Source organism: Tribolium castaneum, chromosome 4, assembly GCF_031307605.1.
Source record: "Tribolium castaneum strain GA2 chromosome 4, icTriCast1.1, whole genome shotgun sequence".
NCBI lineage: Eukaryota > Metazoa > Arthropoda > Insecta > Coleoptera > Tenebrionidae > Tribolium > Tribolium castaneum.
Genome location: NC_087397.1, coordinates 7,595,167 through 7,614,456, shown reverse-complemented (window position 1 = coordinate 7,614,456; position 19,290 = coordinate 7,595,167). Strand labels below are relative to the sequence as shown.

The 19,290-nt window shown below is 38.2% G+C and overlaps 8 protein-coding genes across 19 annotated transcripts in view; 1 reads left to right on the top strand and 7 right to left on the bottom strand.

Annotated features, from left to right (window-relative positions):
* The window catches only part of mRpL33 (mitochondrial ribosomal protein L33), a 143,029-nt gene that overhangs the window by 27,370 nt on the left and 96,369 nt on the right, over nt 1-19,290 (top strand). The gene's annotated exons all lie outside the window — the stretch shown is intronic.
* Nucleotides 80-1,398, bottom strand: LOC107398867 (2-acylglycerol O-acyltransferase 2-like). Its single transcript, XM_064356312.1, has 3 exons — nt 454-1,398; nt 237-409; nt 80-188 (listed from the first exon to the last, which is right to left on the bottom strand). Exons 1-2 carry the CDS (start codon nt 1,313-1,315, stop codon nt 252-254), a joined length of 1,020 nt encoding a protein of 339 aa, XP_064212382.1. The 5' UTR covers nt 1,316-1,398; the 3' UTR covers nt 80-188; nt 237-251.
* On the bottom strand, nt 1,650-3,120 carry LOC664010 (2-acylglycerol O-acyltransferase 2). Of its 3 annotated transcripts, none has more exons than XM_970033.4 (3): nt 2,405-3,032; nt 2,120-2,356; nt 1,650-2,074 (listed from the first exon to the last, which is right to left on the bottom strand). In XM_970033.4, exons 1-3 carry the CDS (start codon nt 2,979-2,981, stop codon nt 1,917-1,919), a joined length of 972 nt encoding a protein of 323 aa, XP_975126.3. In that variant the 5' UTR covers nt 2,982-3,032; the 3' UTR covers nt 1,650-1,916. The 3 variants fall into 3 exon arrangements, with proteins under 3 accessions (XP_975126.3, XP_015840005.1, XP_015840001.1); XM_015984519.2 differs by adding an exon at nt 3,039-3,120 and having other exon boundaries at nt 1,652-2,074; nt 2,120-2,981; XM_015984515.2 differs by adding an exon at nt 3,039-3,090 and having other exon boundaries at nt 1,652-2,074; nt 2,120-2,992.
* On the bottom strand, nt 3,239-4,504 carry LOC664023 (2-acylglycerol O-acyltransferase 1). 2 transcript variants are annotated; one of them, XM_008203203.3, is made up of 3 exons: nt 4,373-4,504; nt 3,470-4,328; nt 3,239-3,424 (listed from the first exon to the last, which is right to left on the bottom strand). In XM_008203203.3, the coding sequence occupies exons 2-3, from the start codon at nt 4,326-4,328 to the stop codon at nt 3,267-3,269; spliced, it is 1,017 nt and encodes a 338-aa protein (XP_008201425.1). In that variant the 5' UTR covers nt 4,373-4,504; the 3' UTR covers nt 3,239-3,266. The 2 variants fall into 2 exon arrangements, with proteins under 2 accessions (XP_008201425.1, XP_064212430.1); XM_064356360.1 differs by having other exon boundaries at nt 3,239-3,421.
* Nucleotides 4,705-6,912, bottom strand: LOC664032 (2-acylglycerol O-acyltransferase 2). Of its 7 annotated transcripts, none has more exons than XM_064356064.1 (3): nt 6,435-6,912; nt 4,983-5,868; nt 4,705-4,934 (listed from the first exon to the last, which is right to left on the bottom strand). In XM_064356064.1, the coding sequence occupies exons 2-3, from the start codon at nt 5,839-5,841 to the stop codon at nt 4,777-4,779; spliced, it is 1,017 nt and encodes a 338-aa protein (XP_064212134.1). In that variant the 5' UTR covers nt 5,842-5,868; nt 6,435-6,912; the 3' UTR covers nt 4,705-4,776. The 7 variants fall into 7 exon arrangements, with proteins under 7 accessions (XP_064212134.1, XP_064212133.1, XP_975146.1 ...); XM_064356063.1 differs by having other exon boundaries at nt 4,983-5,882; nt 6,550-6,912; XM_970053.4 differs by having other exon boundaries at nt 4,983-5,841; nt 6,550-6,911.
* On the bottom strand, nt 7,166-8,660 carry LOC664042 (2-acylglycerol O-acyltransferase 1). 2 transcript variants are annotated; one of them, XM_970062.4, is made up of 3 exons: nt 8,516-8,660; nt 7,448-8,243; nt 7,166-7,402 (listed from the first exon to the last, which is right to left on the bottom strand). In XM_970062.4, the coding sequence occupies exons 2-3, from the start codon at nt 8,238-8,240 to the stop codon at nt 7,245-7,247; spliced, it is 951 nt and encodes a 316-aa protein (XP_975155.1). In that variant the 5' UTR covers nt 8,241-8,243; nt 8,516-8,660; the 3' UTR covers nt 7,166-7,244. The 2 variants fall into 2 exon arrangements, with proteins under 2 accessions (XP_975155.1, XP_008201429.1); XM_008203207.3 differs by having other exon boundaries at nt 8,461-8,637.
* LOC664053 (uncharacterized protein) lies at nt 9,242-15,915 on the bottom strand. 2 transcript variants are annotated; one of them, XM_008203208.3, is made up of 13 exons: nt 15,444-15,915; nt 14,749-14,919; nt 14,502-14,702; nt 13,660-14,450; nt 13,421-13,616; nt 11,923-12,257; nt 11,428-11,874; nt 11,188-11,378; nt 10,789-11,135; nt 10,229-10,743; nt 9,720-10,031; nt 9,512-9,672; nt 9,242-9,463 (listed from the first exon to the last, which is right to left on the bottom strand). In XM_008203208.3, exons 1-13 carry the CDS (start codon nt 15,775-15,777, stop codon nt 9,286-9,288), a joined length of 4,179 nt encoding a protein of 1,392 aa, XP_008201430.1. In that variant the 5' UTR covers nt 15,778-15,915; the 3' UTR covers nt 9,242-9,285. The 2 variants fall into 2 exon arrangements, with proteins under 2 accessions (XP_008201430.1, XP_008201431.1); XM_008203209.3 differs by having other exon boundaries at nt 14,502-14,699.
* On the bottom strand, nt 16,193-19,151 carry LOC663447 (fatty-acid amide hydrolase 2-B). Its single transcript, XM_962777.4, has 8 exons — nt 18,975-19,151; nt 18,591-18,881; nt 18,324-18,540; nt 17,369-17,586; nt 17,207-17,318; nt 16,762-17,156; nt 16,547-16,708; nt 16,193-16,497 (listed from the first exon to the last, which is right to left on the bottom strand). Exons 2-8 carry the CDS (start codon nt 18,759-18,761, stop codon nt 16,225-16,227), a joined length of 1,548 nt encoding a protein of 515 aa, XP_967870.1. The 5' UTR covers nt 18,762-18,881; nt 18,975-19,151; the 3' UTR covers nt 16,193-16,224.

Here is a 19,290-nt window from a genome sequence, read left to right as displayed (position 1 = left end):
TCTTTATAAGGAAAATTTATTACTGACAGGTGGATTGAAGTCCAAGAAAGAACAATAACAAAAACATTTATATTATCTTGGAAAATATAATGTCAATAATATGTTTGTTTACAAGGCTTGCGATTTACGTTTTTTTCTACAAGATTTCTTACTAGTTTAAATGTTCTTCTAAGTGGGATGGACAGAATCTAAAGATGAATATTATTAATTCCTTTTTACGTGTATAAAGTGCTTACATTGCTTAGATTTTTTTATTCTAATTCGAGGCACTTGTCTTGAGGATTATCAAAAAATTGATATTTATATTTTTCGAACAAATTTACGAGTTCTTCTTGAAATTTTTGATGAAGCTTGTCGATCTGCTCCTTAGTCGGATTTTCTGCCTTGGTGACTTCAATGGGCTTACCCACTACAAAACTGAGCAAACTTATAAGTGATATTTGGGAAAGTTACAAACAGTCATCAGAGGCCTCTCCAGTGGTACAAATCCAAATGAACTTTGAAAAACCCCTCTTCCGTTAAAAATAAGAGGAGTAAAACCAGTTACCTTCCTGGTAATATTTTGAAACATTCGCCAATAGTAATTATCTCCAATTATATTATACAAATCATTTTCTCCGAAAGTTATAACCGGTACCAAAGGAACCCCATTTTGTAGCGCGACTCTGACAAAACCTTTCCTTTTCTTGACAACGAATTTGTAAAATCCTGGTTTTGTGTAAGTAGCTTCTAAAGCACCTCCAGGAAAAAGAAGCACAATGTGTCCACCTTGCGGTCTACTTAAAGCGTAATTGAGCGATTCAGACGATGCAGAGATGCCTCCTTGTGCCAGGTTTAATTCTCGTGTTAAAGGGAATAAAAGCTGAATCAAAAGGATCGCTACTTTAAAATTAAAATTTTTATACAACTGCCGAAATCGTGAATGATTACAGGCGATTGCATGATAGGCCCCCATAGGTATAACTCCATGCGGAAAACATGCAAATAAGTAATTTTTATTTGAGTCAAGTTGGAAGCCAGGTGCGAGTTTTACGGTTATGAGGAAATGCTCAGCAGTGTATTTGTACCACTTGAAGTTTTTTATCCATTCGATAGGTCTACCTCCCCTATCTTTAGTATTCCTGTCGTAATAAATCCAACAGAAGTAGAACAAAACTAACCACCGTAAAGGAGTAAATATTAAGTAGATGCATAAAAGTAGCACGACAAATCCGCCAAACAAGAACACAAACACCCAAGCACCGGCTGCTAGAAAGTGGAGCCTTTTCCGCCAAGGGGTGTCCCAGGGATCAAAATTGAAGCCTAAAATTCTCATCTAAAACAATTTCGTCTTGCCACAAAATAATCGAAGGGGGATTTAAGATACTTTTTGAATGGAACTGTCAGAGGAAAATTCATAAACTGACTGGCAAATGAAGATTTTAACAATAAAAAATCAAAAACATTTACATTATCTTAAAAAAAACGATCGTACTCGTGTTTTTTAGCAAGATTGCAAATGCACAGGTTTTATATTTTTTTTCAAAAATTTGCGACTTTTGAAGAAATTTTTTGAACAAGTTTCAAGATTTGCTTTATGGCCCTTGGTGAAATTTAGAGAAGATAAAAAAGAAAACTTTAGTTTATTAACAGAAAGCATGCTTATTACATGTGCTATGACGATAGATAAACATAGAGAAAAATAAAAAACGTCTGTTATTTTGGTATCGTTATTTTTTACTTAAAAAATACTGTGAAGGCAATTTTCTAGAGGCTAGAGGGAACTTTGTAACAAATTTTAACTTTTCAATATCATTGACACAACAAGTCAATAATAATGCATCAAATGTTATTTGTTATCAGAACAGTTGCAATGTAGTTCTATAGGTAGTACCTTTATTTATTTTTTTAATTAGTTTTAGTAGTTTTACGATTTTTTATTCCAATTCGAGGCACTTATCTTGGGGATTATCAAAAAACTGGTATTTATACTTGTCGAAGAGTTTTACCAATTCTTCCTGAAATTTTTGATGGAGCTGTTTGATCTGTTCTTCGCTTGGATTTTCTACTTTGGTGACTTCAATCGGCTTACCCACTAAAAAAATCAGCAAACCAACAAGTAACAGTTTGGAAAACTTACAAACTGTCATCAGAGGTCTTTCAAGTGGTACTAACCCAAACGATCTTTGAAAAATCCCACGCCCATTAAAAAGAATAGGAGTAAAACCTGCCATCTTTCTGACAATATTTTGAAACACTTCCCAGCAATAGTTATCTCCAGTGATGTTATACAAATCATTTTCGCCAAAAGTTATAACAGGAACTAAAGGAGCCCCATTCTGTAGCGCCAACCTGACAAAACCTTTCCTCTTCTTGACTACAAATTTGTAAATTCCTGGTTTCGTATAAGTAGCTTCTAAAGCACCTCCGGGGAAGAGCAGCACAATTTGTCCACCTTGTGGTTTACTTAAAACGTAATTTATCGATTTAGTCGATGACGAGATGGCTCCATGGGCCAATATTAGTTCCCGGGTGAAAGGTAAATAAAAAAGTAGCGTAAGGATCACCGTCTTTACACTGAAATCTTTATACAATTGTCGAAATCGGGAGTTTTTTGTGCTCATTGCGTGAAAAAGTCCAGCGGGGAGAACTCCGTGAGGAAAACATGCAAACAGGTAGTTCCTGTTAGGGTCTAGTTGAAAGCCAGGGGCGAGTTTAAGCGTTATGAGGAAATAGTCGCTGGTGTATTTGAACCATTTCCAGTTTTGTATCCATTCAATTGATTTGCCTCCTGTTTCTTTGCTGTGTCTGTCGTAATAAATCCAACAGAAGTTGATCAAAACCAACCACCACAATGGAGTAAATAGCAAGTAGAAACATAAAAGTAGCAAGATTGTTCCGCCAAAAATGAAAGTAAACATCCAAGCTCCGGCTGCTAGAAATTGAAGTCGTTTTCGGCAAGGGGTGTTCCAATGGTCGAAATTGATTCCGAAAAATCTCATCTAAAACAGTTCTATTTTTTCAAAATTTAAAGCAAGTGGGACTAGAGTTAGTTCCACCTTTCCGTGGAAGATTTATTAGGTAACTGACAGTGAATTAACGCAAGTGAATCAAATAAAGTTTGCAAAACAATAAAAATCTAAAACATTTGCATTATCTCGAAAATGCGTCAATGTGTTTACGTGTTTGTGCTTTCACTAGTTTTATTTATAGTTTTTGGTCAGTGGGATTCTTAGGGAGGGTAGGAAAAATAAAACTGTTAACATGAAACGTATTTTATTGTACTTTTATTCGAATTCCAAAAATGTCTGTTCCGGATTATCCAGAAATTTGAATTTGTACTCTTCAAACAAGTTTTTCAATTCTAGTTTAAACTTGTTATGTAAGGCATCGATTTGTTCCTGACTCGGATTTTCAACTCTCTCAACTTCTATTGGAGTCCCTACTGTTTAAAAATTGAGTAAAACACCAAATCTGATCAATGCCTTACCAACTGTTGCCAATGGCACTTGCCTTGGAACCACTCCAAAAGTGTTTTGAAACAAGCCCCAACCGTTGACTAAAATAGGCACAAAGCCGAATTTCCCTCGCACAAATTCTTGAAATCTCCTAATACACGGCCCTTCAATTTGTTCAAACAAATCACACTCTCGAAATGTGACAACAGGAACTAACGGAACTCCGTTTTTTAGCGCCACTTTAACAAAACCTTTTCTTCTCAAAATAGTGAATTTGTTAAGGCCGGGTTTGCTGTTGTAAGCTTCCCGGGCACCACCAGGGTACAAAAGCACGATTTTCCCGCCTTCCGGACTTTTCAAAACATAACTCAAAGACTTGGCTGAACACGAAATGTATTTTATGCCCAAAGCGATCTCTCTCGTACCCGGAATCCAAAGAAGTAAGGGCAAGACTGCTACTTTAACATCGAAAGCGGGATACAGGCGATGGAACGGCGATGTCACGCTCCTGATGGTCATGAAGGTACCATGAGGGAGTATTCCATGGGGGAAGCAAGCAAACAAATAGTTTCGTTTCGCGTCAAGGGTGCAATTTGGGGCGAATTCAAGTTTTGGCTTGAAGTAAGCTTCCCCATATTCCCAGATTTTCCAGTTCAGGATCCACAAGTTCACTCTGCCTCCATTTTCACCAGCATTTCGGTCGAAATATAGCCAACACATGTAGAATAAAGGTAGACACCAGAAACGGGTGAAAAGCAGAAAAACGTTAAATAGTATTGTGATGATGCCCAAAGATCCGATCATTTGAATGATCAACGCTGCTGCCAGTCTTTGAACTATGTGTTCAAAGGGCGTGTTTAAAGGGAGAAAATCGATTCCCAAGAACTTCATCTAAAATGAACTTTCAAAAAATTGGGTTAATTAAAATATCGAACCTTTGACGATCTTCACTTTGAAGCACTCGTTGTAATGGATTATCAATGTTTTGTGTTTAAGGTATCTCATGTTTGTGTTTTTTTGCAAAGAAGTGATAGCGCGGAAGGTGCTATTATCACAATGAACGTTAATTTACTTTGTACTTGTAATTTACTTAATAGACGTCTCTGTCGAACAATTAAATGGTAAGAAAATTGACTTAATTTCTTGCAACTCTCAATTGTGATTATATCTTTTTACTATCTTTCTAATTTAAGAATTGGGCTTTAATGAATTGGCAATCCTAGTTAATTACTTGATGGGGGGAATTTTTGGTTTGAGTGAGACACGGTTTAAAAAATAAGTAATAATTTATTTAATAACAGTATTTTATAAAAATATGTAACAAAATTTAAAACAGTCTTTATTCAAACTCCAAGTGTATGTCCTTCGGATTCTCCAAATATTTGAATTTGTACTCTTCGAACAAGTTCTCCAGCTCTTGCATGTACTTTTTATGTAGTTCGTCCACTTCCTCGTTTGTTGGTTTTTCGATTTTGGTAACTTCAATCGGGTGCCCGACTAAACAAAATCATTAAAATGATTCCCAAACCAACTAAAACGACTTACCAACGGTCGTAATAGGCCTCCTTTGTGGAATAACGCCAAACGAGTACTGGAAGAACCCTCTCCCTGAGAAAATCACAGGTGCCAGCCCGAGGTACTTCCTGATGGACTCCTGAATCTTCCTCAAAGTCCTCCCTTCAACTTGATCAAACAATTCCGGCTCCCCGAACGAGATAACTGGTACTAGTGGTGACCCATTCCTCAAGGCCAGTTTTACGAAGCCTTTCCTGTTCTTCAGGATGATTCTGTACTGTCCAGGCCGGCTGTTATAGGCCTCAACTGCGCCCCCGGGCATCAACACCGCAATATACCCCCCTTCCGGACTCCCCAAAACATGATTCAACGACTTGGCCGAGGCCGAAATCCCCCCTGTCCCATAAGCAATCTCCCGCAGAAACGGAATGAAGAAATGTTGGTGCAGAATCACCAACCTCACCCGAAACTTTGGAAACAACTTGCTAAATTCGCTGTAAGGGCTACCAATGGTGTTGAAAGGGCCCGCCGGGAGGATCCCATGGGGGTAACAGGCAAATAGATAATTCCTCTTCGGATCAAAGGTTAGGCCCGGGACAAAGTCAAGCTTACAGGGGAAGTAGTTTTTCAAGTAGTACCACCATCCCCAATGTCTGATCCATTCGATGGGGCGGCCGCCCTTCTCACACTTGCTTTTCTCGAGGTATATTATGGTGGCGTAAAGGACGGACAGGTACCAGAATCGGGTGAAGAAGACGTACACCCAGATGAAGGTACCGATGAAGGTACCAAAGGCCAGGGTTGTGAACCAGCATCCGGCGGCAAGGGTTTGCAAGCGGCGCTCGAGGGGGATGTGCAAAGGGGCGAACTTGATCCCCAAAATCTTCATCTTGAGGAAATTCAGCGTTTAGGCGAACTGTTCGAACGAAACTTCAAGTGGTACTTTTATTATTATGAGGTGTTTTATCGACAGATAAGATAGAGTGAAGTCCAAAATGAGGGTTACAAAGTTTAAAATTAAAAAATGACTGGCTGGAATTGAAAAATGAAACGACAATTTTGTATTTTTCATTGGTTGTCTGTGGTGATATACTGCATAATTTCGACGACCCACTTTTTCAAAAATGTTGCGTGCATTACAGTTGTTTTATTGCGATTTGTTATGAGTGTTTAATTATTGTCCTTCCATAGAATTACATAACTCAGTGATGTAATGACTGAAAACACGCTTTACGTATTTATTTTAATTGACTTTTATACAAGTGAAAAATTTATAATCAATTGTCTCCGCAAATAAATGACACAGCATTCCAAAAGTTTGTACAATTAATTAAAGCTATTATTGTTTATTTCACAAGACTTGTAATTACATCGCTGCATGCAAGGATGGTTGTTTTTCCAGTAATTCAAGGAAACAGAAAATTTTGGAAAATTATACTTACGTATTGCAATGATTGTCAACGCAATTATTTGGGAACAAACCTTGTTAAAGCCGGTATTATCTTCGAAAAGCAAAATTGAAATGCTTCGCGAAAAACACCAAATAATAACACTTATCGGCGAGATAAAAGTGATTCAAAGCAAACACTCGACCTACCTTAATTGAGAATTTATAAATACGATTATTTATTGGTGTGATTATTAATATTTAGACGCACAACCATTTCAACAATCGGTCTAGAAACACGTGTGGTTATAAACTGATCCGTGGTTTCTCGACAAGTTTTCAAATTAAGGAGGACCCCACTCTCGACACACCTAAATCAGTTTCTTCAGTTTATCTGCGATAACCGCGGTTTTTCGAGGAAAAGCATAGTTGGGGTAATTGAGCAAAGTGAGGTCTTTTGTAATAGATCAATCGACTGGAATTTGCTCATCCATGAGTTGGCTATTCGTCTGTATGTGCCGTTAATGCGCTTCGCGTTCCCCTTGATGTTAATCGATTCGAGGTATTTACGTCAAATTTGGACTTAGGCCTTTGGAGAATTTAATTAATTGATGATAAACGTGGGCTGTTTTAATACCAATGATTCACTTTTGTTGACTTTTTATATCCAGCACGAAGTGAATCAAACTGACCACAAAATTTGTTTTAACACTGAACACATCGATAACAGACAGGAAGTCCTACATGCGGGTCTCACTCATCTATTTTAAGGTTTCTTACGTTTTTAACTGTTAGTCGCACTTAGAAGGGAAAATTAAAAACCGTATACCAACACATTTTTAATAAAAAATAAATTAACAAAATCAATTAACCCACAAAACCCCCGAAAACCTGCAAAATCAAAATTAAACAATCTCCAAAACAGTCTTGTCCGGATTTTTGACGTATCTGTGCTTGTATTGGTCGAAAAGTGTCTTAATACCATCGACAAATTGTCGGTGCAGCTCATCGATTTGTTCATTGGTGGGATTTGCGGTTTTCGTGACATTAATCGGCGACCCAACTGAAAAAGTGTTACTTTCATCCCTTGGGCATAAGCTTGACTTACCGACGGTCACGACAGGGACTCGTTGTGGACAAATGAAAAACTTCCCTTTTGGTATAACTAACCCAACCTGCAGCGTGTTTTTGACCAAATCTCTGATGCAACCAAACCCGGGGAAGTCCACTTGGTCGAAAACGTCCGTTTCCCCGAACGAAAACACGGGGACCAAGGGCGCCCCCGTTTGGAGGGCCATTTTCACGAAACCTTTCCTTTTATTTAAAATGATTTTGTATTTCCCCGGTTTGCTGTACTTAGATTCGTCGGCACCGCCGATTAGAATTGATACAATATTGCCGCCTTTTTCATTACTTAGTAAATACTTGATTGAGGGGCCTGATACCGAGACAGCCCCGATTGATAAGAAGAGTTCTCTTATCACCGGCATCCAGAACTGGATGTTGAGTACCGTGGTGTAGGCTTCGTGTTTGGGGAAACTGCTCCTGAAGCCGTCCACGAACGAGGCAAAGGTGCCCACTGGGAGCATTCCATGGGGGTAGCACGCGAATAAGTAGTTTTTCTTGGGGTCGAATTCGTCGTTCTCGTTTGATATTAGCTTGTGGCTGAAGTAGTTCTTCATGAGGCGCCACCAGAGGAACGTGCGCACCCATGGGATGGGTCTGCCGCCTCGTTCACTGGTCTTGCGGTCGTACCAGATCCAGAGGAGGTACGCCAGGAGCACCCACCGCAGCGTTGGGCAAAATAAAATTGTGACGGAGCTTATAATTGAGACCAGGAAACCGATTGAAAACGTCCAAAACCATAGTGTGGCGGCGATTAGTTCGAACAGTTGAGTCATGGTCTTGAACGGAAGGTCGAGGTCACATTTACAAACAATGAACGGGTTTTGGTGGCAAAAAGTTTATTTGGAAAGTTTCGAACCATCAGATTGACGTTTATTAAAGTAATAATCAGTTAATTGTTCTGAATTGCCTTGAACTACGAGTAAATTACTTGTTATACTTTTATTTAAAGAAAAAATGATAAATAGGGACGTACAAATAAAATTATTTACTTACGATAATATTTCGATAAAAAATACGATTTCACTGTTCTTGAGCAACCACGACTCACCAGGTTGTGCTTACTGTGCACATCTTTCAAGGACAGTGACCTGAAGAACACCTCGGTGTGTAAACAACAAAACTGAACATTTTACTTCGAGGTGCGACGTTTTAATGACTACAGCTAGATAATAATGGAATTTTAAGTAGAATAAATTTTAAAAACGAAGTAAGCACAATTCGCAATTTGCATTCGAGGAATAAGTCGAAATCGGTGTACAAAATTTGGGAAATCAGGGGTAATAACTGGTCAGAGAAAAGCAGTAGGGCGTTATTTTCAGCATGCGCAAGCCAAAAGAAGTAAAAATATCTTGTTTTTGATTTATTTTCATCTTTAATTCTGCCTTTGACTAATTAAGATGATATGAAGTACTTTTTATATCGAGAGGTATCAACTGATTGGTCAAAAAAACTTAAAACTTGCTCTTCGTCTTCCACAGAAAAGAAACTTTTTGTGCCGTATAGGAATTATTTTTATACTCTGTATTTAAAAATCGGTGGTTCATATTAGTTTTTAAATTAATTAGGGACAATAATTCCATTTATGCAATTTCTGTTTTATGTTTTACTCTGCTAAACGCTAATCGTAATAATTTTATTACTAAAAATATTAACACTGCTTGGTTCAAGTTTTTACAAAAGAATATTTCTCTCAAATTGTTGTTAACCATCTGAATAAAGCGAAATCCATCCGGTCCTTGCCATCGGTAAATAAGGAGGTAAATAATCGACTCAATAAAAATGTAAAACTTTATTGAAACATTGAAATAAGTACAAAAACTACAAGTCGGAATTTTCATTTTGTTGTTCTTCGGAAGCATCATCGGTGACAAACAAATCTACCAACTGCCCTAGGGTAACTTTATTCTTCTCCCAATTTTTCGCATCGGTGCTTACTGCCTTCTGTATACTTTCCTCAATCGTGTGTTTTATGAAAAACTTGTGGACAACAGTCGGTCTGTAAAACAATGCTAACAACTGATTTTTTCCAAAAAAAAAAAAAAACCTGGTCTGGCCAATCCGATGAACTCGGCCAATAGCTTGAAGCTCCTCGCCCGGATTGAGCAAAGGCTCGGTCAGTATTACATGAGTGGCTTCAATCAAGTTAAGTCCCTTACCGCCGAGATTTATAGGCAAAAGGAGGACCGTAATATTTTGATCAGCATCCTTTCAATTACTGTATTAAAAAAATCAACGTAAAACGTGAAAGTTACCTTAAATTTTTCAATCTGTTTTTCCAAATTACCAGAAGTGATTAATTCGGACGTGACACTATTCTTAGTCAAGGCTTCCCTAATGTACGACAAAACAGGGATCCAAGTCGAAAAAAGCAAGATCTTGACGTCCTCATCTTCGAGTCTCAATTTTAAAATTAAACGGACGATACTTTCGACTTTTGTTGAGTAATTCCCGGCGATTTTTTCACTCTCGGGGACGGTTTGGTGCTCCCCCGGTTTTATATAAGAAATCTCACTTGTTAGGTGATACGAACGACAAACGGAGCATTGCACGTGGTGACCCTTGGTCTAGACAAAAAATTAAATAAAAGCATAAAAAATAGCCCTGGTTTCAACTTCACACATTAATTAGGAGCCCATAAAATTTATTATACCGTTCGGTAATTGTTGATAATTTTTTTATTGAGATTACGTATGTATGCAAAATTTCGGTTAGTTTGCATAGATAATAGAAATCCTCTCAAATTTAACTCGCACGGTGTTACCTGATCAATCAGAAGTTGGATGCACTCCAAACAATAGCAATGGCCACACGACAAAATCGACCACTGCTTCTCCAAACAATTTTTGCAGATGGGGCAAGGGTCAGGCGGTTGATCCTCATACTGTTGCGTCCGCAACGTCTCCAAGTAACTCCTTGTCCCTAAATTTTTCTCTAGGAGAGCCTTGTTCCGGTTCTCCTCCGAATGTAAAACGGTTCTTTGGTAACCGACCTCGTGCACGTCCAAAACGTGAATAGTCTCCAACTTATTCACAATATTGTAATTCAAGTTTTGCAAAATTTTGTTTTGCTTCTCCTCCTCGTTAGCTTCCTTGAGCCTCAAGCGAATTTTGCACATGTCCAGCTCGTCCTGTGCACATATTTGTTGCTCTAGGTACGTCCACAACTTTCTCACTTCTTTAAACTCTTTCTTGAGGGTTTCTAAAATATTTATATGAACTTCACCGTCTTTTAACAAAGTGGCGTCAGCGTTCTTCGACCGGCCGACCGCTAGTATTGCTAAAACCGAATTTGAAAAGATGAAAATTAATGCAATTGAATTACATTTGAAAATGAGTTCTTCCGGTGTCGGTTTCCAGCTCCCCTTAAGCGACATATCCACGAAAGTCTCCGTTCGTTTCGACATTGCGAATAACTTGAGTTCGTAGGCTTTCAGGTGGTCGTTAGCCACACAAACCGGGCATTTTTTCCTACTTTTGGACTTTTTCTGAGGGCGGAGGTGGCAGTCTGTGGCTTTTTGTACCAACTCTTGAGCGATTATTATTTTAAATTCGTCGTCAGGACAGTGGGTGTATAAATCATTGACGACTTCGATTGTGGTTTCGCGCAGTTCTGATATGTTTTCGTCCCAAGTGGCAATGCAATAAATCAATGTTCTGGGACTTTGGGACCTTAAATTATTATTGTAATTTTTTTTGGCGACTTACACGCACGTGAACTCACTCTACGGTGCATTTCACGTTGGCATCGCTGTGCAAATTCATGATTTTGGTGTGCAGTTCTTGCTCGTAGCTGTGGATGTAGATCCAGTCCAACAAATCGCTGTACCATTTCCCGGGGGCGAGGATAAAACTATTTTGCAGTTTTTCAATGTTTCCGGAAATTAATAAAACGTCCTGAAGGACAGCCATACTCTAAGGAAAAAATTACTAATCTCTGGGCCACTCCAACACAAATCCTTGCCTGGTTGATAAACCGCTCTATATATTTTTGCTCTAGATCTGCACAGTCCTTTCGCAGGTTTTCATCTCGCAAGGTCCTGGCGAATTTTCCCGGATTCGCATCGAGAATTTCCGCGAGATTATGCATAGTGTGGACGACTTGTAACTTATCAACATTTAATTTAGAAATTTTTTCTTCTTCAGTAAAACGGGTGTATAACTGTAACACCTCACGGTACTGCTCAATTGCTTGTTCTGGAGCTTCGAGGAGCAAATAAATACCGGCAAGTCCGTTTAAAGAACTCAAAATAACTCGCAAATGCTCTTCACACTCATTTACATTACGGGCTATAAGTGCGTCAAGGAGATCCTTCATCGATTTGACTGGTTTTTTCGTTATTAAATACTTGGTGTGTGCCGAATTCGGGTACGTACAAACTTGACGAAGGGACAATAAAGGTGCAAGAACCTAACAAGCAAACTCACCTTTGGTCAAATAACCAATTTTTTATCTTACACTTTTCAATGAACTTCTATCCAATGATGTCAAAGGCAAATCCGGTTCGTAAGTCCTGACTTTATTCGAAAATGCCTCACGGCTTGTTTGGTGCTCACATTTATAAAAGTACTGCTCAACAGCGGAAAAACTCAACCAGTGCTCTATTATTGTTTGTTTCGGGATATTTATTTGATCAATAATTTCGTCCTTAGAAGAACGCCATAGTACTTCAGATAGAAATTTGAGCATTGGCTCGGGGTTTCCCCGAACGTACAGCTTAAATAATAACTGTTCCCACGTAAACTTGTCATTGTACGGCTCTATTTGTAGGTAATCGATCAGGCCGTGCAAATCTAAAAATTATTACAAGTACTTATTTATTTTTTCTTTCTGGATTTAGTAAGTAATTTAGTAGTTTTTCGGTCAGTATAGCGAGTTTTAGGTCAAGAATAAACTCCAAAGTTAAAGATATCCGATGAAAGATTTTTGGAATATTTGGTGATTTTTCGGCATGTCCTTAAATTTAATATTCCGAAATAAGTGTTTCTGACTGAAAACGTACTAAAACGCCCAAAAAAATGCAAAAATTGTATAATTATCGACTTAATTTGTTGATTTTTGGTTCTGTTTTAAGGAAATCTTGCAAAAAACCCTGAACTAAAGTAAACGTCTTTTCAAAAAAAAAAATATCTCAAAAACGAACCAAACCAAATGAAGTACGCAAATATATTTCCCTAATTATCAGCCAGTTTTCAAGAATTTTTTTGAAAAAAAGTGTTTACCCCAGAACTATGCTTAGACAGTCGTAAAAGACAAATTTGCCACAATTTTTTTGTTTAATTTTGCAATTTGTGGCTTATTTTTAACGAAACTCTCTGAAAAAAATTTCGAGTGAAAAGCTCTAAAAGCTAAAAATAAGCCAAAATACTCTTTTTACTCAAAAATGTACTGAAAGGTTCGAAAAACGGGAAAACAGCAGAATTTTTGGCCAAATTCTGTGTTTTTTTTTATTTTTTGATGAAAGTTCAGTCAAAAACAAACAGCATCGAGTAAAACAGTCAAAATATCAAGGAATTCAATTTATTTTTATTATTTTTAGGCATGTTTTAACAAAAAATAAAGCCAATATCGATCCAATCTTGTGATTTTTTAACCAACTTTCAAGAGGTTTTTTTTTTTCGAAAAAAACTGCGGTTTTTATTGAAAACCGTGCTCAAATACTTACAAAATTTAGTCAAAAAACACTATATTATCAACAAATTTATTTTTATGATTTTTAGTGTGTGACAATAAATTAATAAATATCTAAAAAACGTGATAGTACTTGAAAATGCAGAAACTGTATCATTTTCAGTCCTATTAAGTGATATTTAAGCTAGGTTTAGAAGAAAAAGAAAAAAGAAGAATAAGAAATTAATTAATTAATTAATTAATTAATTCGGCAATTAAAAAAATTCTAAACCAATTAACTTGTGTAGCTGATTGCGTAATTCGTTAATTTTGTTCGGGAAAATACCTGAAATGTCCTTTGAAATGGGGGTTCCAGTGACGGCCCACCTGAAATAAGCGTTTAATTTCTTGGCCATTGCTGAAACCATGCTTGTTGGCGTCTCAACAGTTTGTGCTTCGTCCAAACACAGCCGCCACCACTTGACCGTAGTTAGGGGACTCCCAGGGGCCGAATACCGGCGCTGATGTCTCAAAGACAAAGCCTGGAAGTCACACTTACTTAACGAACCAAAAATTTGCACATACTTTCTCAGTTTCGGTTAATTTTAACTCAGTCTGCAAAACATTGTACGTGGTTATCACAACGTCGTAACTAGTCAACGCAGTTGGGTACACCGGAGTGACTGAGGAGCCCCCATATTGCAAAACCTTGAAATCGCCCCTCACATGCCTGCAGATCTCCTTACACCACTGCGTTCGCAAAGAGATAGGCGAGACAATGAGGGTGGCTTTGCATTCGATTTGGGGCTGGCTCAGCCAACACTGGGGGCATATGTAAGGCCCCAGCTGTGTGCTGTACCCCAGACAAGCCCCGTGCTGCATTTTGCCGCACTCGGTGCAAGTGACGCTGCCCTCGTCGTCCGCGCCCCCGCATATGCACTGGAGGGCGGGCTCCGGCGGGCTGGGGGCGACCTTGGGCACGGCGCTCTGCAGAACCGAGTTGTACCACATTTCGAGAGCAATATACTTTTCTGATTTTCTTCCACTGGGTTTGACGCAACTTTCCGAGATTTTTAATTTTTGGGGTGTGCTAACTGGTTTTTGGGTCAGGATTCGGCGTTTTCGGTTTACGAGGTCCACAGTTGGGGTTTTCTCCAGATCAAGGGGCTTGGGGGCTCCATCAGGTTTCGGGTGGAGGAGGATGCAGGCGAGAACTTCCACAGTTTTGCCTAAACCCATCTCGTCTGCTAAAATACCGCCCCTGCTTGATGGGTCTACGATTGGTTTGGTGGTGTCAACAAAGCCTGAATATTTATCAAAATAAATTTCGAGGCCCGATTTTAGTTTTATCACAGAATATAAAGGATGCAGCTCGTCTGTAAGATCAAAATTACAAAACAATAATTGTCATTTCCTCGAGGATTCACCTTGAGCATCCTCCAATTTCTTCTCTCTGTATAACATCCACCGAACCGCATCGGCCTGATAAGGCCTGAGCTGAGGCTTAAGTCTCGAGTCTTGAACGTCAGCACAGCCAAGATTTAAGTGTGTTTCGCGTGTTTTTCGTATATTTTTATACAATTGAGTGAGTGTGCAATTACTGGACATATCTACATCATTATCACCTACTGAATGAATTATTAATGATGAATTAAATTTAAAGAAAAAATCTACCATCTTCAGGACACTCCGGAGTGTATCCCAAAAGCGTTAATACTGTTTGAACACAAGATCCTACTTTTTTATTAAATTTTGGCAGTGGTAAATTACAGAAGTAAAGCTTAAAAAACACACTACCCTCAACAAGACTCACACTGATCGCAAAAATTTTCGTAATTATAATTTCTGCAATGAAAGGTGTTGGTTAATTATCACTGAAATAATGGTTGTCGGGGGATTTATCTAGGGGGCACTGGACGAAAGGGGCTCCGCTTTTATTTATTTTTTTTATTTAAGGTCAGGGATAAATCTTTGGCAACATTAGAAATTACGAAAGAATTTTACCCTTTTTTTACTTTTACTCTTTCCGTGAACAATATTCGAGATGCAAGACAGTTTATTCACACAAAAAACAACGAAAGAGATTTTTGATTATGCTAATCATTTGTACTACAAGATTAGAAACAATTTTTTAATTTTTAGTGTTGTACAACTTAAAATTTGCATTGTTAAATTATTATTAAAAAAAAGACTGGCAAATTTTAGAAAATATTTTTAAAGATAAAAAAATATATAATGAATTTTGTGGTAACGTTTTTAGATAAAAAAAATCTATAACTAATTTTTTTTAATAAAAGCAAGAGAGCCCTGCAACTGAACAGCGCCCAGGGCCCCCAAAAGTATAAGTCCGCCTCTGATGACTACTTTACCTTTAATTATATCGTGTTCTGGTATTACTTGAACTACAACGGACGTGGAATCCAAGTTAATAACCAAATGTTGTAAATCTGCACTCACAAAACTAATACTGCAAGACTTCCAACTTTCTGGAAGTTCATTATTTGTGCTTCCAACTAGCATGTCCCCCAAATAAAACTCTTCGTTTCGGCCAGAAGGTAAAATTATTTTATAACAAGGTCCTGAAGAACCTTTTCCTTTCTTATTTCTTCGTTTTTTAATTGGAATGTAATCTATTGGCTTTCGAAAGCCAAAATCTTCATCTGTGTTTTTTAATTTTGCAGGCTGGTTCTTTTGTCGACCCATTGTAAACAATTATTTTTTATCTAGAAATTTTATCTTCTAACAACTAGCTTTAAATTAGATTTTTTGTTATAAAAAATGAACTTGAAATTGGAGGTTACAAAAACACAAGCGATAAGTCAGATAACATAGTCGCCAACAAAAATTATGAAAATCACTAGTCGAAAATTTATCGTAAGGATCAAGGTGGATGGTAAAATTAGTAACTTTGTGCTACAAAAATACAAATACAAGAATTTTATTGCCTCAGTGGTTTCAAAAAGTCCACGTATTATGGAAAAATAATGATATTTTTGTGGCTTGAATATTGACTTTACTGCCAATCCACTAAAAGTAAAGTCACTGACTCGTATAGCGCAACTACACAGAGGTGTAGGCAACTGTGGGGCAAAGGGGTTTCGATTATTAAAAATCAATATTTTATTTTTCGGTTTTTATTGTAATACAAAATTAATTTGGTGATATCCACCCATTAAAACACTTTTCTAATTCTTCCGCCACAGCAAAACATAATCGATCCTGATAAGGGGCTGCCACAACTTGTATTCCCACAGGCAACCCATTTTTGTCAAGTCCGCAAGGGACATGTGTTGCTGGCAAGCCGAGCGAATTAAAAATCATTAAATAAGATACTCCCATTGACTTAAATAAGAACGAATCGTGGTGAAATGCCGATGTTGTAAATGTTGGGTAAAGAAAAACTCCATCTTGACCCAATTTTTCCTAAAACACTTAGTAAAACAAATAACTCGTTACATCGTCATTGACATACTGTAAAAAGCTGTTTTAAATATTCGTTTTTTTTCAAATATCCCTCATTTGTAACAAATGTTTTGAAAATGTATTGCAATGTGTAGAAAAAAAGTAAACTAAACGTGTAATTTGACTGTCCGATGACACTCTTGAGTAGCTCGAGAGCCAGATTTTGGTTCTCCTACAAATAAAATTGTTTTTTCTTTCGAAAAATGTTAAAGATAATATTCTTACAGCTTTTAATAAATTAGGAATGTCATCCAAGCTGTAAAGCGCCGATCCCGCAATTTCGCAACTATTCTTTAATTCCGCGAATTTAAAGTCGCTAATTATTTCACAATTACATTTAACTTTCAAATATTCAACACTTTGTCTAATCGCTTGACTGATTTCGTCTTGCACTCGCGGTGACACAAACGATTTGCTTTCCTCCTCCATGAAAAACACGCGAATTTTCCCCAAATCAACTTTTTCCTCCAGCCTCAAATCCGGCAAAAGTTTTTCATTCGCCATCACTTTCATCATCAGTTTTAAATCCTTCGAGTACCGGGTCATCGGTCCTATTGCAAAAAAGTCAGCGTATCGCTCGTCCGTGCAGTACGGAAAGTGCCCTTTTATCGGAATCGTTCCTTAAAAACACCCTTCGTAACTCGTCTAAACGCAAACTTAAAATTGTTACTTGCTGTCGGCTTGTGCCCAAAAACACAGTTAAACATTGCCGGCAGCCGAATCGACCCGGCAACATCTGACCCGATCCCAATCAGCGAAGCGCCAGCCCCCAGCAGGGCCCCCTGAAATAATTTCTCCATTTACATCCGCGAATAAAAAAGTTAATTAGTACTTCGCCCCCCGATGACCCGCTGCTAGTCCGGGTGACGTCGTAAGGGTTGTTTGTTTGACCCGTCACGAAATTGCTGCTTTCCCAACTTAGGCAAATTTCTGGGGTGTTGGAGACAAGGAGGGGGATGGCCCCACTGGCTTTCAACTTCGCAACCACTTCCCCGTCTTGATCTGCTTTGATTCCGGCCCTGGACACCGTCCCCCCGCAAAGGCTGAGGCCTTAATGCAATAAAGTTTTTGAATTGTTCAAGAGTACAAGGTGCAAACGCTAGACCTCCTCTAACACATGCTAATTAGTTTTTTCCAAGATAATTACTCGCAAGTTCATTACGCACAACATCAAATGTCGCTTTAATTTATTAAAATAGTAATTATAAGTCGTTCAATCAAAAAATGTTTTTAATTCGAGGCCTTCAAACCTTTCCATTTTTTTATTTGGTTAATTTCTGGAAATTGTCTCAGTAATGCAAATTAATTAAAGTATTTTGGTGGAAACGGGTTTGAGTTAAACGAGTTTTTTCCGAGATATTTACGTCAGTTTCCATCCAAAATAATAACGTTCGTAAAAATTGAAACGTAATAATGGGAAGCGCTAATAAGGAAAAGCGAAACAGTAGTAATTTCACAAGTATATTGCACTTTCGCTATTTCTTTAACAAAACATCGCGTGCGTTTGACATTTTTGCTAAATAAATATGCGCGACTTCCTCCTCACACGTAATTAAAAATGTGGTGTAATTTGCAAAGCGTTTCCTTGTGGAAATAAAAACCCAATCAAGTTTCAAAAAATCTGAAATAATTACGGATTAATTGCAATTAGTCACCGGGTGATAAAAGGTTTTCATCCGTCACGCTTGGCATTTGAAGAAGAATAGAACTGGCGAGTGATTATTGCAACCGCAATTGCATCAGCTTGAAAAAATCCGAGGCAAATTCGGCCAAAATTCCTTTTTTACCTGCAAGTGAGCAACTTTCCTTTACGGTCAACGGTACTCCTAATAAAGGCTTCGTCTTGGCTAACTCTGCGCGTTCTGGCAGCGATTGCAGATAGATATCGACATTACGTGCATCTTGCAATGCACTTTCGAAGCGCTCCTCCACGACGGCGTTAAGCAAAGGATTGACTTCCTTGATCCGCTTGACATAAGCCGCGCAAATCTGCTCGCTGCTCAACTAATTTTTTTTTGGCAAGAGCCCTTGACTGCCTCTCACTTTTGACTCACCTCTCCGGTGCGGATTTTTTCGGCCAAGTCGGTCGCGCTGATTTTCAAAAGGCGGTCCTTGATCGTGGGCACTGCCCGCTTTTTCCCGCGGGACTTCAGCCAGAAGATGGGGGCCGCCAGCGCGTCCAGCGCCCGCAGGAGCACGCACAGCGAGCGGATGAGAAAATTCATCGCATCTGAAATTCGGTGCTCAGGTGCTTTCAAGATCAATGGCTTTGCATTGACCGTGCGGGGTTACCTTGACTCGGCGTTTTGGCCAAGTTAATGAATTTAATGCTAGTTCTCAAATTACTAAAATACAATACAAAGCGCAGTTTGATTAGATATCGTAAATGATGTTTACTTCAATCAAGTATTGATAAAACAAAAATAAATTGCGCTTACCGTTTACTTTTCGTTAAGTTTAAGACACTTGTTTATTAGTTTCACTTTCATTTTAACTACTTGTCTTATTTTGCTAAAAGTAACTGTGATTTTACGGTTCTGCTCTCTCCGCTGAAAGAAAGTCTCTTCGCCGGGACTGAGTAGAAAACACTAGCTCTAGAGCGAGCTTATCATTTTATCCAGTTGCGTGCGAGTGGCAAGGTGGGATTGTATTTTTATAAATTGATAATTGCCGAATTCAATGTTAACCAAATTTTTGCGATGGTACAATGCCATTTCACTCGCTTTGTTTCAAAACGATTATCAATATTTGGCC

Coding starts and splice junctions, on each gene's coding strand:
- LOC107398867 (XM_064356312.1), bottom strand. CDS start 1,315: ATGAGAATTTTAGGCTTCAATTTTGATCCCTGGGACACCCCTTGGCGG. Junction 410..453: donor GAGGCCTCTGATGACTGTTT/GTAACTTTCCCA, acceptor TCAGTTTTGTAG/TGGGTAAGCCCATTGAAGTC.
- LOC664010 (XM_015984519.2), bottom strand. CDS start 2,981: ATGAGATTTTTCGGAATCAATTTCGACCATTGGAACACCCCTTGCCGA. Junction 2,075..2,119: donor AAGACCTCTGATGACAGTTT/GTAAGTTTTCCA, acceptor TGATTTTTTTAG/TGGGTAAGCCGATTGAAGTC.
- LOC664023 (XM_008203203.3), bottom strand. CDS start 4,328: ATGAAGTTCTTGGGAATCGATTTTCTCCCTTTAAACACGCCCTTTGAA. Junction 3,425..3,469: donor AGTGCCATTGGCAACAGTTG/GTAAGGCATTGA, acceptor ATTTTTAAACAG/TAGGGACTCCAATAGAAGTT.
- LOC664032 (XM_064356064.1), bottom strand. CDS start 5,841: ATGAAGATTTTGGGGATCAAGTTCGCCCCTTTGCACATCCCCCTCGAG. Junction 4,935..4,982: donor GAGGCCTATTACGACCGTTG/GTAAGTCGTTTT, acceptor GATTTTGTTTAG/TCGGGCACCCGATTGAAGTT.
- LOC664042 (XM_970062.4), bottom strand. CDS start 8,240: ATGACTCAACTGTTCGAACTAATCGCCGCCACACTATGGTTTTGGACG. Junction 7,403..7,447: donor AGTCCCTGTCGTGACCGTCG/GTAAGTCAAGCT, acceptor ACACTTTTTCAG/TTGGGTCGCCGATTAATGTC.
- LOC664053 (XM_008203208.3), bottom strand. CDS start 15,777: ATGGGTCGACAAAAGAACCAGCCTGCAAAATTAAAAAACACAGATGAA. Junction 11,379..11,427: donor TAGAGCGGTTTATCAACCAG/GCAAGGATTTGT, acceptor TTTTTTCCTTAG/AGTATGGCTGTCCTTCAGGA. Junction 10,744..10,788: donor GGAAGAACTCATTTTCAAAT/GTAATTCAATTG, acceptor ATTCGGTTTTAG/CAATACTAGCGGTCGGCCGG.
- LOC663447 (XM_962777.4), bottom strand. CDS start 18,761: ATGAATTTTCTCATCCGCTCGCTGTGCGTGCTCCTGCGGGCGCTGGAC. Junction 17,157..17,206: donor TGGGCACAAGCCGACAGCAA/GTAACAATTTTA, acceptor GGTGTTTTTAAG/GAACGATTCCGATAAAAGGG. Junction 16,498..16,546: donor ATTTAAAACAGCTTTTTACA/GTATGTCAATGA, acceptor TAAGTGTTTTAG/GAAAAATTGGGTCAAGATGG.